Genomic DNA, 10845 nt, shown 5'->3' on the forward strand with positions numbered 1-10845 from the left:
ATAAGCAAGGGAACAGTGTGGACAGAAGAAGGAATGAAAGTAAACCATGTGATTGACTGCCCTCTCTCACAACACACACTGTTAACTACTTTCTGTAAAATTCCTTCCTTACACGGTGACTCATTGCTTTGCAGCTGCTGCAGTGGCCATAGAGATGTAATACAAGTCTGGGGGCTGGGAAGGACATCGCAAACAGTCACAAGAGGTGATGGAAATGGTTAAGTGCTGTTTAGATTATTTTGCTTTAAGAAAGACTTAATGAACCCCTTTGTTCAGGAGGGAAGGATGGAAGAAACAAGTAACTGTCCCTCAGTCACTGTCACTACTGCACCGCCATCCTGGCTGTCCTGTTCCCTGTAGGTCTCCCATTTGCCGCCTCACTGATGGTTACACTTCTGTCAGCTATTCTGGCGAAGACCTGATTTGGATTCTTTTCACAAGCCCGTCAGGCAGGTGAAATAGAAGTCCCCACTGCAATCCAGGAAAGAGTAATTCCTGCTCTCTAAGGTCTGCAAATTATCTGTATATACCTCAAGTTGCTTTCCTAACACCCTTTCAGAAGGGGAAAAACTGAGATACTACCTTTGTTGTCTTAGAGAAGGCAAGACAACTTTGATTTCAAATGGTAATTCAGCACCAAAATGGACAATTCTGGTTTTTCTTGTGCTCAGCACCAAAAACCAGCTAGTAGCTCAAATGTCCTCATGGTACATCCTCTCACATAGGACCAAATGACCTGGACACAACATTCCATGTGAGAATTGACCTGCAGACCCTGTAAGCAGCACTAAGCTTTGCTCATGTGGGTTAAGAAAAATTCCACAAGACCCTAAAAGGTTCTCTCAGTTTTCAGGTTTCCATTAATATGGCTCTGGAGTTACTCTGAAAAATCTGTTGTCAGTTTTTGTGTCCAGCTAGGATGATGTATGTATGCTTTATACCTATTCAGATCGGAGAAAATAAAGGAAAAACATACTTATTTTTGTTTATCTTGATAAGGCTCACTCAAAAGAGCAGAAGCACCAAAATATAACCTATAAATTCATACCACTCTGAATTCATACAACTCAGGAGACCCCAAACTTCTCACTGTCCCCACCTATCTGGCGCAAATGACTGCTCTGTACCTGGATCTCCTCAATGGTGTGAACGATGAATGTGTCCTGCAGGTCTTCCATGGCCCCTTCCATCCAGTTATTGAAAGGGGCAGCTCGTTTGGCATACTCCAGGTACAACTGGTCAATTGTTTCCAGTAGTTTCTCTGTCCTCTGTGCATGCACAAAAAGAAGTAAAAGAAAGAAAATCAGGAGAGATGGCTGGAGAAGAATAATCACATAGATACATGGGTTGTCTAAGCTACTCCTTCCTTTCAGACCTCCTTGGTGCTCCCAGGATGGCACGTCAGTAAAAATCTCTCTGCTGTTAAGAGATTACACACTGGTCAGATTTTTTTTCCCTCTAAGGGAAATAAAATAAATCCAAGGTCCTTTGAAATAAAACAAGGCAAAATTTCAGGCAGAATGAGATTACAAAACACATTAAAAAGTAAAAATAAATCAATAGCCTGAGCAAACAAATGGCACCATAACTGCGCTGAAGAAAAGCAGCCTAAGTATACTGAAATGTAGCCCATGTTTACAGTGCAGGATGTTCCAGGAGTTCACAAGTGAGCTGATATTGCTTGTGCCCACTGCAGCTTGGCTCCCATGAATGTGCTACCCAGAAGGTCCAACTTGTGACATGTCTCACCTCCAAGGCTTCTCTACGTTTCTGGGTTAGGGCACCCAGATTATCCCACTGATCACAGATCTTCTGGCACCTGGCATTGACACTGGGAGAGTCATAATAGTCCAGCTCACTGTAAAGGGTGGGGAAAAAAATGATAAGAAGTCAAATAATGACCCTGCACAGAAATAAGAGAAACTTGTTAGAAATCTTCATCTGTCTTGAAGACAGATTGAGACAGAGATCATGGTCACTGCAAATAAAGCAAATCAGGATGACATAGCATCTAGCTTAGGAGACACTATGTTATATTGAACCAAACAGCACAGAACAGGACCACCCAAGGCCTCAACAAATACTGGGGCTGGCTATCTGATGGGAATAACTTGCCAAAAGGGGAAGGGAGCACAGACTTTTGCTCAAACTGGAAATAAGCAGATTATGATGAGAGCAATCTGCTCCTGTATTCTGCTTAAGAACATTATGCAGTCTAACAAACTGTGTCTTATACATCAGAATGGAAACAGAAGATTTTATTACGAACACTAAGAAACTGCTTAAGATTGCTTCAAGGATTGCATAGTACAGGTGGCAAGGAATAGCTAAATTACATAACCCAGTAAATTTATTTAGGACAATTCCAGAATAACTGTGTAGGTTTCTCTCCTATATGCCTGACAAGAAGTGCTTTGCTGACATGTCTATAGGCTGACACTCAAGGAACACAGGCTGGTAAAAGTATGACTGGGGAAAGGAGAACAAAGGGGCACACTAAAGCTTGTAGCCTTGCATTGCTTCGTGGGCAAAGAGGGAGAAATCTGCAGAGGGAGACCAGCCAATCTGGGAAGTGTCAGCCTTGAGAGGAAAATCCAAAACAAATCACTGGGAATAAATCACCGAGTGACCCTGAGCCATCTGATGAACAATTCTTTGAACAGTAATGCAGGTTACACTCTTACTCCCCCCAGCCTTGTTTCTTCATGCCATTGTATTGCCCTCCTGGGGTGTGTGGGCACAGCTGTTGGTGGAGTCCTCCAGTAAACTAGCCAGGTAACTGATGGGGCCTAAAAATAACTTATTTGCTGGGTTTTTAATCCAGATCAGTTGCTTGATCTACTTTGCTGCAGAGCCAGCACTGCAGATGAAAGAATTCCTTCTGAAAGCCTAACCTGTAACACACCTGTGCTGGACCACTGCACCTAGGGAGGGCAATGTGCCATGGCCCCAAATATTCCTGCCATGGGTAGCTGCAGTGGCTTCCTCCACACCCTCTGCATCTCTCTGTAAGTGTGTCTCTGGGGGAGAAAAGAGCTCTGCCATGATATTTCAGAGCATGGCCTCTGCTGAAATGGAAGATGGCTTTTACAACAAGAGCAGAACCTGCTGTTCTCACACTTGAGAAGAAATAACCCCTCCCACAGCTTAGGCCTCAGTCTTCCCTGTTGCTCTTAGAGCTGCAGCTGCTTTGGCTGATATGTACTGTGTGCTTTGGAAGTGGCAGGTCAGGTAATGCTTGCTGACTAGACAGACTCAGTTTTAATCTTACTGACATGGAGGACTGCCTTCAATCCTCCTCCTGTTCCAAGGTCAATCCTCCAGTGGAAAAGAGCAATTCTGTAAATCTCTGTTGTTAAAGAAGATAATGATCTTGATCCAATAATCCTAATTTTTTAGAGAAAAACAGCTCTTCAGCCCAAGAGGACTGATCTTGGCTCAGACTCCAGATAGGCCAGTGTGATGTATAGATCTTTTAAAAATAGGAAACAGAGTCAAAACCAAGTAGTTCAGACTGTTTGTTGCCAAGAAACATGCAGGGTTTCAAAACCTCCCTGCGCTGCAGCTGCTAGCTCTTTGCCTGCCTGCTATCTCTGGCAATCCTGATGAGCCCCCATTTCTCCTGGTAACCTGTATTATTCCAGGAAAGGAGTGGAGGTGAAGGTTTCCAAGCTGGAGAGAAGCAGGGAAAGAGCTGATCTGCTGCAAGGATGCCCTGCAGCAAATGCTGAACAGAGTGCACACAGTGCAGGTACTTCTGGGGGAATGAATGAGACCACAGTGGGCTCAAGCAGCTTTTTCCTTGCTGGAATAAGGAGGACTTTTTATTTTTCTTTTTTTTTGGTAAAAGAGAGCAAACTGAGACCCTCCTATCCTCTCCTCTCCTCTTTCCTTCTGTTCCTAGAGAAGTATGACAGCATAACAAGTCTGAAATACAGCATGTGCCAGCAGCAGGTCAGTCTCTTTAGGAAAGGGTTCATGGCAGCATAATGAACTGGAAGAGGATGGAAACTTGGCTTAGGACTATAATTCTGCCTCCTCAACAGCACCCACGGCTCATCCATTTTCTGGCCTGCTTTTCTGGTGTGTCCGGATACTGGATAGCAGTATCCTAGATACTGTTTGGAAACACTGGGAATTCCCAGCATTTTTGTATGGGAATGGATTTTTTGCTCTCCACAGGGCAAAGCTGACTAAGCCTCGCTGGCCCCAAGGATGGGACGTGGCTGGGGTGCCGTACTTGAGCTCTTGTGCAATAGCAGCAATCTGTTCCACGCGGTCCTGGTGTGCAGCCAGGTCACTCTCAAAGGCCTCGTGTTTCTTCAGCAGGGCCTTGATCTCCGACAGGGTTGCCGTTTCGTAATCCTTCTGCTGCAGCATTGCTTCCTTGCCTGAGGAGGGAGCCAAAGGACAGAAGAATGAAGGACAGGACCCAGGGTGGCCAAAGCCAGCTCTCGCCACCCAGGCACCCTCGAGGGCCCTCAAAAGGGCATCGGCCTCACTCCAGCTGCCCCACCCGAGGCTTGTCCCAGTGCCTGCTGGCCTAGAGAAGCTCAATGCTCACTTTCAAACCAAACGAAGTGTGAGTTTGCCATTAACAACACAGAAGGGCACAAAATGTAGCTTAAGCCAGCACTGTCACAGTTTACACTGGCCTTGTCTCAGTATGTGCAAAATGGGTTATGCTGATCCCGTAAAAGCCCCTGGCAGTATTTACTGTAGAGGAACTTCTCCTGGGCTCTGTGGCTGCTCTCTTCTAGCCAAAGTTCTCACTTTGCCACAGTTAGGAAATGCCAATGTTGACTGCATGATGCAGAACAGAGAACAGCTGGTTTCCATACACTGCTTTCTAATAAAATAAGAAATAAATTCAGCCTTCTCTAGAGGAAACTCTCATGGAAGGACCCATGCACAATCCATCTCCTCATTCCTACATAACAGTCAGCACTGTGTCAGGCAAGAGGAAGCATGTAGGTTGGCATTACCATCTGTCCAGGACTCATGAATGGATGCCTTCTGCCGGAACTTCTCTGCCAGGTGATCCAGCCTCTCTAGCCTCCGGATCTCATTCAATAACCACTCCTCGTAGCCTTTCTCAGCCTGCTCTAGGCCACCCCAGGCATTGTTTATATCCTAGAGACAGAAACATGAGAAGGAAAGGCAAGTTAGAAGATGGAGGGAAGATGTTCACCAGCATTAGTCTCAGTGAGCTACATGGCTCCAACTGCTGGGAGGGAGTGAGCATGGGCTTTTCATCTTCACAGGGCTCTGCAGACAAGTCAGGGAGACAAAGTGTCAGACTTAAGGCAAGCAGAACTAGAAGTCCAGGATATAACCATTTGCAGAAAAAAAGCCCCTCTAAACACCTCCAGAGTTTTAAAGTTCCCCTACATCAAACTTTAATAAAATTCAACTGTTTCTGAATCAGAAAGAACAAAAGCCACCAAGACATTTCCTCATAAAGACATGCAACTTGTGAAGAGTCTCAGAGTCTGATTTAGACACAGGGAAGCAACAATCACTTGATCCCCTCCTATCATGGCCTCCCTGATCTGTATTTTTCAGGGTTCCTCTCACAGAATATGTCACTATGAAGGTGGCATTCTCTGCCCACCCATGGGCAGAAAGGAGCTCTCGTTTTTTAGGCACATTTGGGGTATACAGAAGCAGTCAGCCCCACTCACCGAGACCATTTTCCCTTCAGAGGGCATGAAGGCTGGCCTGTTGCTGAGCCGCAGCTTGGTCTGCAAGGTGTTGAAGTTGATCTCAAGCTGGCACTTCTCCTGGACCTTGGGGGGCTTGTGCAGGCGGCGGTAGTCCCGGAAGTCCTCCAGTTTCTGCTGCATGGCCTGCATGGTGTTCTCTGGGGCCCGGTTTTCCAGCCACGGGATGGTGCGACGAATCCACTCCAGCAGCTGGGAGGAGCAATGACAAGAAGCCTTGAACTGAAAATTGTGCTGAAACTGCAGGTGTTGCTCTGATTTCATAAGGGACCATTTACTTTTGTGTTTGCTGTCAGAAAGATTCTGCCACCAGCAGGGCTCATAAAGGAAAGTTGGCCAGCTTTTTTGGAAGTACTTTTTTTTAATGAGCAGCACATTCCCTACCACATTTAAGTAGTATTGCTAGTTGCAGCAGTGCCAATCCAACATGCTTAAGGCACAGTTTTTGCACAAGCAGAATCAAAACTATATCCTCAGATTATGTTAAAGCCTTAAGAATTTTGCTGGACTGTTGCATAACTAAAAGATGCTATAAGTATCTTATCTCCAGAAGAATCTGACAGGAGAAATCAAGTTCTTGCCTTCAGTTCAGCCTTACACTTTTCCCCCTCTAGCTCCCTCAAAGTCATTGCTGCTCCTTGAATATACCTCCGTAACAAACCCATCTGGAGAGCTGGCAAAATGCAGCTAATGCAACAGGCAGTCTACAGTGTGAGTGGAGTAGTGCCCCATGCTTTTCAGATCAGGCTGAAACCAGGCTTATGGGTTGTGTTTGTCCTATTGTCCATCTTTTCCCTACTTATCTACCACAAACATACTCCACTCCACATTTAGTCTCTTGTAGTTTCCCTGTTGTCAGTCTGTCAGCCTTCTCAGTTAACAAAAGCAGCCTCCAGCTTGTATCTGACACAGATTCTTTCCATTACCAGCAAATGCATATTTCTTTCTTCAAGTATCGCTAATTTTTATTCCCCGATCCAACTCCTGACTTCTACAGTATATTAACATACAAGCTGTATGGAAGATGTAATGATCTTGTATAGTCCTGACAAATTCAAGTTAAACCAACTTGATTTTTCCTTCCATTTTAGCATTTCTGGGTTGGCTCCTAATAAACTGAGAAATTCAAAGCTTCTCTGTGGAAACTTTTTGTTTTAAAGTAGATTGTCTTAAAGGTAACTTTGGTCCTTAATTTGAAGAGGAAAAACTAATTTTCCAGGGAAAATAGCAGTGGTTCAATAGCACTCCCCAAGATTACTTATCAGCATTAAATGCAATTCTTTTCTGCATACCACCACTCAGAAAACAACACCTACATCACTGGCCAGTTTTTCGTAGTCTTCCATGAGCTGTTCATTTTCTTGGTTGACGGCCAGCACCTTGCAGATCCGATTTGCTGCTGTCTCCGCCTGACAAAGAGAAGAAAAATGGAAGAAGGGAAAAATGTGAAAAAAAACCCAAACCAAAACTTGCAGCTTAGCTTCCTGCTACATACCTGCAGGTAAAATCTCCTACCTACCCTTAGCTCTCTCAACCTATCTGCACTTTCAGACATCTGTCCTGACCTCTCTGCTTTCCATCTGGCCTTCTATAATGATTTGGTTTTTCCCTTCTTCAGAGATTCTCAGCAGTACTGATTCCACCCTATATGTTGTGGGACAACCAATGTTTCTACGCTTTTTATGGAGCTGCTTCTGTAAGAGGGCCTTGTTGTTTGCTTCCTACCAGAGGGACCCTGGCTACCTCTTCACAAAGACAGGTAGAGTTTCTGCTGCCATCTTCACTCCCCACACCAGCATTCTGAGCTGGAACCGCACTAACAGAGTGATGTCAAGCTGATGAGACTGTCTCCATACTTTTACCTCAGGAAAGAATTACCCAAAAACAGTTAAGCCACAAACTGGACTTATGAGAAAACTCCTAATTTTGTTTGGAAGATAAAATGGCAGATACTCCTCTCAATCTTAAATTCTGCCCAGCAGAACTGTCTTCCAGTTTTCACTATATTTCTGGCACTGATTACAGGGCCACCTCCATGGTGAAGCATACACCTACCATGTATTCAGAGTCTTATGATCCAGCTGAGAAGAGGATTTCTTTTCCCCCCACTTTTCTGGGTGATCTTTCTACTTACTCTTCCAAAACAAGTCTCACAATAAAAAATTATCCTACTGTTGCTATTTAGGTTTGGAGTTTTTTTTCTTTCTTTCTCTCCACTGTGAGACCAAAACCTGGTTCTCTGCAGGGAGCTCAATGTGTCAAAACATGAATTTGGAAAGTAAGGATCAGAAAAATCCCAGCTATGAACTCAGAAGCAGTGTCTGGCATGGGGGGATCCCACAAGCAGGCTGATCCTTGCACAGAATGTACCTGTGGGTTATCAGCTCCCTTTATCATTACCATGGTGTGTGCCATGCCACAAAGCCTGAGGAGATGCCTCTGTGATGCATCAGGGGATTCCTCAGATCCTTCTTAGCACAGCGCAGCTGTGACCCTGGTGCCTGGGGAAGGTGCTACAGGTACCCACAGGCCCCCCTTAGAGAGGCTGAGAGCAAATAAGGAAGAGAGGCCAACACTACAGCAAACCAACTGTGAATGCTGTGTCCTGCCTCTAAACTACATTTAGAACTGATGCCAAAATAAGTTTGCTGAGTTTATAGCAGGTACGTTTCAACCTTCTTCTATTTTTAAAAGACCTTTTATTATCTGTTTATTCAATCTTCAAGGACATTTGAGAAAAAAACCTCTAATTTTTGCAGCTGATGTGAAGCAGCAAGAACAGCAATAAAGTCATAGGCTGCACAGTGATGTATGGATTGCTAAGGTCCCAGGGGACACAGCAGTCTTATTCATTTGTAGAATGAAATGAAGCTGTTAAAACATCTATTCAGTCATCTGCCCCTTCAATATAGTGGACCAGCTATGAGATACACAGATTATCAGCTAATTTAAAACACATCAGAGAGACCTGTACAGGAAAAGGAGCAGTTTCACTTAAAAAGAAACCTGCAAAAAGTGCAAACAATGGTTACATTTAAGAAAGCTTGTACTTCAACCTATTTTTAACTAAAGTTTGTACTCTAATGGAGTGTTTTTTGATATTCAGAGAAAAGTATAGACATGGGACCAAATAGCATGGCAAAAAGACATTGCTAGAGCCCTACCATGATATGCCTAGTGACTGCAGGGAACTGGAAGTACCTAATGTTTATCTCAATCACTCCAGGAGAGGTGTTCATTTAGCTTTCTTATTTTTACACCCCATGAGCTCACTGCAGCAGCAGCCAGCTGTGCAGGCAGGATCTCCTTCCACAGAGGCATATTTACATGTATTTGATGATAGACTTTCTCCAGCTGCCCAAGTTTAAATATGTGTGTGTACATACGTGTGTTGAACAACTGTCCAAACAAAAAGACCCTAAGAATGCCAGCAGTTATGACATTATTTGTGTTATCCTAATGGCAGGAGTGTAGAGGCTTTCTTTCCCCCACCAGTACTTGCCTCCCAATGGTTCTTGCCTTGGAATTGCTACTGCTCCAGGCAATAGTGTGCTGCTGCTGCAGCAGCCACAGGAAAGGCTCTGTGGCCACAAACACCATTAATATCATGAGCAACACCTTACACTGTGCTCTGAGCAAGGTAGGACAAAAGGATGCCAGAGCTTTCAGGCAACCTTCACAAATACCCTCCACACTACAGCTAATGAGCTGATCCAAGGTGATAGCAACCTCAAAACTGAAGTGAAACACTTTCAGGTAAAAGAAGAGTGGCACACCAAGATGTTTACGTGAGGCCAAGGCAGCTCCCCCTACACCTTCATTAGTTCACTGGAAAAAGCTGTTTTGGCTTCCCCACACTGCTAAAGACAATGATGCATTTAGGATGCTCATGCTAACTCCAAAAAAGCCAAGATGCCCACAAGGCACAGGTCTGCACTGAGAAGATGCAGAATCCTGGGCTCTGGAAGCTGCACACCTGTATTCTCAGAGAACCTGTGTGAGCTCATCAGTGCAGCACTGTGCTGACACACTGTACTGCTTGCACTCAGAGTCTTGGGGAGGGCAAGCTCATTCTGCTTGATACCACGCTGCTGTGTCTATGCACATGCTGTCTGGTGGAATCAAAATGAAAAACTGAATGGCAGCAATTTATCTGCCTTTTGTCTTTTCTGTACTTCTCAACCATAACTTGAACTGCTGAGGATAGGTGTAGAGTTTGCAGTCTCTCTAGTTCATGGATCCAAGTCTTTCTGCTGAGGAGGATCACGAAGGAAGGCATTCCCACAGTGCACTATGTAGGGATGCCTGCCTATTGCTGTCCTCTAGCCTCAGGGGAAGATGCCTGGCTGCTGCTGTCCTCTGCCCTCAGAGGACCACTCCAAAATACTATACACCAAACACAATCTCTTAATAAAACAGTAAAACATTAGTTAGAAATCGCCACAAGTTTACAAAATATTAAGCCAACCAGTAGTTGCATGCATTTAGTGTGAAAGTCAGAAGCAGTTAGAAAACAAGCAAACCAACCAAAGCAAGTATACCTACAAATATATATATTTAAAAAAAGGCATAGAGAAAAAGCAGCCATCTACATACACATGTCAGGCTGGGGACCCTGTACCTTCAAAGGCTCAGGATAAGAGAATGAAAGAAGCAGAAAGCGGCTCATGGGACTCTCCCTTCAGGCCTGGTGGCAGTAATGAAAAATCTGGATGAAAAATTGAGCGATATCACAGTAAGTCACCTAACCCTGCATGAGGTGGCAACACAGTAACATCTGGGCAGGGGCTCGTACTCAGCAATCACTTTGCATTTGCCTGCGAGTCTGAATCTGTGTCACTTAGCAGCTGGCTAATTTATGACTAGGGCAGCTCCAAAAAGGAGCTGTGCTCCTCCTGCCAGGGCACAGTTGAGTTGCTGGCTCATTAGGACTGCTAAAAAATGAATAATGTATTAAATCTTCCCTGTAAGCCAGTTGGACTACATGGGATTGAAACTTTAATACTGACAAACTTCATGTGTAGTTTTTGCCCCAGCTACGTGGTTCAGGTCCTGAGGCAAGCAGAAGACTGTTTTCAGTGATCCCAGCAGGCTGAGCATCCACCTAAATTGCTGATCAGAG

General features: G+C 44.6%; 1 protein-coding gene across 3 annotated transcripts in view; it reads right to left on the reverse strand.

Annotated features, from left to right (window-relative positions):
- The window catches only part of ACTN1 (actinin alpha 1), a 45795-nt gene that overhangs the window by 10440 nt on the left and 24510 nt on the right, over positions 1–10845 (reverse strand). For all 3 annotated transcript variants that reach the window (XM_031064453.1, XM_031064448.1, XM_014310911.2), the window contains exons 8-13: positions 7040–7132; positions 5685–5915; positions 4986–5133; positions 4241–4391; positions 1750–1858; positions 1128–1268 (exon numbers count right to left, since the gene is read on the reverse strand). In XM_031064453.1, the coding sequence (XP_030920313.1) occupies positions 1128–1268; positions 1750–1858; positions 4241–4391; positions 4986–5133; positions 5685–5915; positions 7040–7132 (873 nt within the window). The remainder of the gene's footprint in view (positions 1–1127; positions 1269–1749; positions 1859–4240; positions 4392–4985; positions 5134–5684; positions 5916–7039; positions 7133–10845) is intronic.

The sequence above is a fragment of the Geospiza fortis genome, unplaced genomic scaffold, assembly GCF_000277835.1.
Source record: "Geospiza fortis unplaced genomic scaffold, GeoFor_1.0 scaffold54, whole genome shotgun sequence".
NCBI lineage: Eukaryota > Metazoa > Chordata > Aves > Passeriformes > Thraupidae > Geospiza > Geospiza fortis.